This window comes from Perkinsus marinus, assembly GCF_000006405.1.
Source record: "Perkinsus marinus ATCC 50983 genomic scaffold scf_1104296957488, whole genome shotgun sequence".
In the NCBI taxonomy this organism is placed as follows: Eukaryota; Perkinsozoa; order Perkinsida; family Perkinsidae; genus Perkinsus; species Perkinsus marinus.
Window position 1 is genome coordinate 3,940 of NW_003207120.1, and position 6,218 is coordinate 10,157.

The following is a 6,218-nucleotide window of genomic DNA, read 5'->3' on the forward strand; positions in this document are numbered from 1 at the left end:
AATCATGTTACATGATAGGGGCATTTAGAATGGTATATCTGGTTATAGCTATGTCAATCATCTGCTAAAGACTAGTGAACTGATATTGGTGAGTCATGCTCTGTAAGAGTAGCTCGCCTCGTCCAATCATCACCAGCCTTTTGATCGACAGCTATTTGATGAGTGCCCCTATTTTTCCTCCGCGGCGTTGCGATGTCACCAGCATTGCGAGAAACTTTACTATTGATGTTGATGATATTATCAATGCCCGTAGACTGAAACGACCTGTTGAACCATCGTATCCAATATGAATGCTTGGGGGACAACTCTCCTATATCATGTAAGTGAACGAGCACTGATGTTGCCTCGTGCCACTGTGCCCACCATAGATCAAAACTCTCGTCGTTCTCATTTAAGTGTTGGAACGACCACTTGATTAACATCAATAGGCCCCATAACAGCCTTGCGGGCTCTACATGACAGACAATACCAAGGATCATGGCTAGTGGCAGCGCCGTTTTGGACATCACTACATAAACAGTGATACCATTTTCGACACCCATCACATTGAATCATAGCCCCACGGACTGCACCTAGATCATCGCCAGGTAAAAGACAAATAGCACAATAGACTTCATCCACGCTCTCACATTTTAGGAAATGCCACCGGCACTATGCCGGTACAGTAACCTTACTGCAGTTTCAACCATAATGCAAAAACAACACCGACTAATAGACTAATAGCCTCATCGAAAGCTAATACTATTAATGAGCTATCAGGAATTACGCAATGTCAGAAAAATTTGAAACATTTATGGGCGAGCGCATTCGAGACAGATGTCCAAAGGTAATCGGTGCCACATTCCGACACATCGTAGTCCAGATTACTAAATGTTGTCCAAACATGTCCAATTGATCAGAAAGCTGTCCAAAGGTCGCTACAGGCGTAATTGGACAACTTCTTGATGAAAAAAAAATATTCGACAACTTCATGTCCAAACTACTCACTAGGGTAGTTTTTCGACAAACTGTCCAAAACTTAGTCTTGAGATTCGTTTTGACATCCCTCGCTGTCCAAAGGGCTTTCGACAACTTTATGTCCAAAGTTGATGTGTCCGAAGGTCACGCAATCATAAATTACCGCGAGTGTGGTATAATACCACTGGTATTATAGTTGACTTCTATAAAAGCATACTGTTAGATCTCTAGTGCAAGTGTGGTTGGTATTGGTCACAATGCTTGAGGCAAACTTCCACAATTACGTTGATGGTTGTGTGATTCGGGACAAACTTATGAGATCGTTTCGAGGGTCGTTTCAAACGACTTGTTCGTCATAATATCCAACACCAATTCGAACATGGTGTGGTACTTTAATAAAGAGAGTTAGCAATCGGACCATTGATTTCTTCAGTGAGAACAGCCTTGAAAGTCACTACCGGCGATAATCGTAGTGAAACCAACAACAAAATTCAACACCCAAGAATCAGGCTCTGAATGTCCATGAACACGGTGAAGCTAGCTTCACCATCAAAGTGGGCTATGAAGCCACTAGAGGCCTCTTACAATAGTAACACCAACAATAGTACTGGCCCTATAACCTAGGAGGCCTTTCAAGGAAGAAGCGTTTCCTTATAATTTAGGAGGCAAAGAAACGTGAGGAAGGAGGCTGGGGAACCCACGTAAGTTCCTTAAGGAAGGGGCTAGGAAGCTGCACCTTATAACACTTAGGAGCCGCTCGTCAAGGTCCTTAGCGAAATGACCTTAGGAGCGCAAGGTTGGTCGGACTCACAGGGGTGGATTCAGTGAAGCTCGACGAGACCAGTCCTGGGATCGATCTCGAAGATCAACCGATCCCAGAGTCAGTCTTAGGGGTGGTCCACTGAGCAGATTTTTGCTTCGATCAATCCCGGGATCGATCGTGAGTATCAATGTCGTTTACTGAACCCCCTGATGGGCCCATTGAACGACTTTAACCATTTCATGATTACTAAAGTGTCAGAATAACGAGGTAGTAAGATTGTTCTTGGAAACGAATAATAGTCTATCACTCGATTAAGACGGTTTACAATAGCAAGCAATACATGATTCAATTATCGGGTCTACCTACTCTGATTGCAGTCTTAGTCACACATGCTGCCGTCTGGAGGGACTCCCTGCTGCTGTTCTTTTACACCAAGTGTACAGTGGTGGCCCCTTTCCGAGACGGAGGCGGAAAAATCAGTTGTGCATGACAGCATAATCTATCACTGATGTCAACCAAATTGACTCGGCTTCCCGTTTGCTTTTTTTGTTCAGGCCCTTGGCATGTGCGGCACCATCCCGTCCACTGAATCGGAGTCTTTGAGAGGCTCGAGTACATCAGACACTAATTTTGATATACCCGAATTTGTGATATCGCCAAATCGGTGTTATGTGGCTCAGGACCATACTCCGCGTCTGCTCCACTCCGTTGGGAATCTGGTCGGAGCTGTCCTATTTGGTTAACCCCATCCCCGAGATGTCGATCGCGAGCGCCGTTGTGATCTATTTCTATTGTTCACACGTGCATCATGATGAGCAAGTCATTTAAATCTGCAGGAGTCGTTGAGTTATCAATATAGAGGATTGAATTTCACTCGGTGTAAGATGGATTTTGATATTGCGTGATAGAGCTTTGCAGAGAGTTGTTGCTATTCCCCATCATTTGTTGGTGGTATCATGTCTGAGGAGATCATCTCCACGGATGGTGGGTATCAGATAGTACCAGTAGTTGGAGCTGATGCTGGTGGTATTATAATGATAGCAGGGAAGAGGAGGAAGCGTGATACGCGATGGGGACCCAGGAAGCACATCAAACTGGGCAAACGGTAGTAGCTGGAGTGCGATGGTCCTGGTGCACTTCTGAACTATGTTGGCTGTTAGCTTTGATCAATTACTAGACTACCTGTTTACGATTTCGTGCGACCTTTATATATAGTGTGGACCTCTCAATTGGAACAAAAATCAATTTCATTCAAACTCTTGATCAACGAGTTACTCATCAGTGTGAATCGTGTGCAAGGCAAAGGTCGTTATGTATCATCCGCGTTGGAGCTTGTATACTAATTCTTCAGTTTGTCAACGGTGGATGACAAACCGTATAAGCCGTTGCCTTTGCTGGACGTACCGTGTGGTCTGGGCTGGAAGCAGATCGATCAGATGATGAGAGAGATAAGATTGGAGGACTGTACTAGTGGGGAACCCCATCGGAAGCGGTCATTCGAATCTTTGTAGTGGACAATAAGCTGAGAGCTGAACCGATAAGGTTGGAGTTGGGCGACCCAGATATCCGACCACCGTCTCCACCGCCAACGTGAGTCGTCAAGATGATCTCGGGTGGAGTTGATATAGTGTTATCGTTTTTGAGGTATGACCAACTTGGTACTCGGACGAATGATCGTACTACTAGAGTGAAGAAAGCAATGGAAGGAGAGCATAATAGGCTAGTCCGGTAATCAGGTTGAATCGATCGATACAGGGGAAGGTGTTGAGCGTAGGTATATGATGGCTACTGTGAGAGACTACATACCTCCCGAGACGTGGAACAAGGCTAGGTCGGTCGAGTTTTTGGAAGGGCGTAAGGCATTGTGCTTGGCAGGTTGGTACGGAAGATCATCATACCGCAGAAAAAATATCCCGACGTACCGTTCATGGCGATCATCGTGGGCGCACGAGGAACTAACCATAAGCGTTTACAGGTGACTTGATGGGAATGTCAAGATTGGGTGGACTCGTTTGATGTTCAGATGGAGTCGGGGTGTCGTATTGAGATTCGAGGGAAGGGAATCAACGCGATGAATCAGACCATAGAAGAGCAGAATATGCCTCAACACGTTCATATCGAGGGTAAGATATGTTTATGTGCACTTTTGCTATACCACTCCTCTGTGAATTCATCTTACGAATTAGGCGATACTGAAGTCAACTTGATCAAGGCAACTGCTTTATTGGAACCATTGTTGGACCCGACCCACCCTGACTTTGCCAGAGCTAGAGCCCTTGGTAAGGGGAGTTGGTGAACTCGGGAGGGAAGTAGCATATCGCATATCAGGTTTGGAGCAGTTGGCTGTGGTGAATGGTTATACCACTCAAGTGCAGCACATACGTTGTGGCCTATGCCAGGCTATGGGCCACCATGCAAGCCAGTGCCCAGAGTAGGTGGAGGTAGATTGGTCTGACGGGTATAGTGTAACAGGTTCAACAATGTGGAGATGTCGTATAAGATGGCTGATGTTAAGTGCGATATCTGTGGGGATAAGGGGCATGCTACTATTGACTGTACGAGGAAGTGCTCTAACAATGGGTCGTTGAGGCGGTGTCGGTATTAGGTCCTCAAAAGGGCACGGCTCAGCAGAAATCTAAGGAGTGGCGAGAGGAGGCTGAGGAGAGGGCTAAGGTAGTAGAGTAGGGCTTTGGACAATTACTGATCTATATGGTTGAGTACCACACTGTACATTGGTGATGATGGAAAGCCTGTGTGTGATTGATTCGCTGGTAGGTTGATCAAGAATACGCCGACCTTATCAACAACCTAGCTGAAGAAAATGATCCTCTGAAGTCTGGAGGCCTGCAGGTGATAAGGTTGTGCGAATACTAGTGGTAGTAGTAGTGGTAGTAGTAGTAGTAGTATTGGCAGTAGTAGTAGTAGTAGTAGTGGTAGTAGTAGTAGTAGTAGTAGTAGTAGTAGTAGTAGTAGTAGTAGTAGTAGTAGTAGTAGTAGTAGTAGTTGTAGTAGTAGTAGTGGCAGTAGTAGTAGTAGTGGTATTAGCAGTAGTAGTAGTAGTGGTAGTAGTTGTAGTAGTAGTACATGGCACATGCGGTCTCAGAGAAATTTGGTCTATGTGAATCTTGTCGTTTTAGAATGGCTCTACAGGATCGATTGAAGAGGATGGGAACGAGATTCTGATTCCCTTCAAGGACGTTGGTGAGTGGTTTGAGGTGGAGAGGAAGGGTTTAGAGTAGGTTGAGCTGTGTTCGCAGGTGCATTTATCGGACCACAGGGAAGTAATGTGAAACTACTAGAAGGAGAAACAGGTTGCCAAGTACATGTTGGTAATAATGGTGCTCAGTTTGGGAAAATATGCATGTGTTGGCGACAACGCGAAAATTCTGAGGAAAATTCGGGAAATTGTTGTTGATTTCTGAACACTTCTACCCGAATTCGTGAATAAGCTCCTACAGAGCTCCGCTGAAGAAAGCGAACATATTTTCGTAGTGACATTTCACTCGAACACTCCCGTGCCATACAGTCTTCAAAATGATCAAAAATACTATTGGAAATACGACTTCTCTAATATTCGACTCGCAGTTTTCAGAGTAAAAATATGAGTTCATACGTTGAACGTATGCACTTTTATTTTTACTATTACGTTCTATCGATTTTACCATTACTATTTTGCTTTTGTTTTACGTATTACATTCGCAGTGAAAATAATTTGCTCATCCAAGGATGGTTTGTAGCGTTATGGTAACGCTTTTCCCGTTCTTGGCAATGACCGAAAGATGAGGGCCGAAATTTACGCGTTATAGCTAATGGGATATTAGAAGGCATATGCTCGAGGTCCACTCAACCTAGTCTTAGAGGGATTTGCGAAAAACGAGATGTTCTTAGGTCATTTTTTGGAGGAGTGTTGTCGCCTGAATTGGCACGTTTCTAGCGATGAGATTTCTATGGGGCTCAGCGGTTCTGCTTCAGATCAGTCTAACAAGGACGCAAGAAACTGTCCAGTCCAGATCACTGGTCCGGCTGGCGCTATCGAGCAAGCTAAGGAGAAAATACGGGAATGGTTGAAGAAGTAGGTTTGGTTGGGGTTGCCCGATCGGCGACATTTTATCTCATTTTTAGTCGCGAGGCAGGAGCTAATGCGCAGATCCCTATGGTGGGTAGATTTGATCAAGGTGTGGTATGAATTGGTTGTTCTCAGGTGCTCGGAGTACCTGGAGATGAGGAACCTATTCGTTTGCCTGCGACACTCGTTGGTGAGTCGTAAGTGTCACTGGGCTGCCGTATATCATATTTTTCCGTAGGTGTATTCATTGGTCATAATAGTCAGAACTTGAAGGCTCTGGAGCGGGACTTGGGTGTTGGTCTTATGCTCGGTAGTTTACACCTTGCATATCTGCTCTTCTTTATCTGGATCACATCTCTGCCCCTCGACCCTTAAAGTGGATGTGTCTATGTGTTACACTTTCCTGCTTGGACTTTTGCGAGTTCTCCGTTT

General features: G+C 45.0%; 2 protein-coding genes across 2 annotated transcripts in view; one reads left to right on the forward strand and one right to left on the reverse strand.

The window, feature by feature from the left end:
• Window positions 1-24, reverse strand: part of Pmar_PMAR020833 (Transketolase, putative) — a gene marked incomplete at its 5' end in the record, with an annotated part of 1,593 nt that extends 1,569 nt beyond the window's left edge. The window contains one exon of the mRNA XM_002774760.1: window positions 1-24. Within this exon, the coding sequence (XP_002774806.1) occupies window positions 1-24 (24 nt within the window).
• A 2,640-nt stretch (window positions 25-2,664) lies between these two features.
• Window positions 2,665-6,161, forward strand: Pmar_PMAR020834 (Branchpoint-bridging protein MSL5, putative; the record flags this gene model as incomplete). Its single annotated transcript, XM_002774761.1, has 17 exons — window positions 2,665-2,825; window positions 3,072-3,184; window positions 3,232-3,310; window positions 3,365-3,448; window positions 3,495-3,551; window positions 3,596-3,695; window positions 3,744-3,843; window positions 3,907-3,999; window positions 4,049-4,151; window positions 4,193-4,275; window positions 4,326-4,393; window positions 4,496-4,570; window positions 4,858-4,921; window positions 5,693-5,792; window positions 5,843-5,876; window positions 5,922-5,976; window positions 6,025-6,161. The coding sequence occupies exons 1-17, from the start codon at window positions 2,677-2,679 to the stop codon at window positions 6,159-6,161; spliced, it is 1,494 nt and encodes a 497-aa protein (XP_002774807.1). The 5' UTR covers window positions 2,665-2,676.
• Window positions 6,162-6,218: the final 57 nt, after the last annotated feature.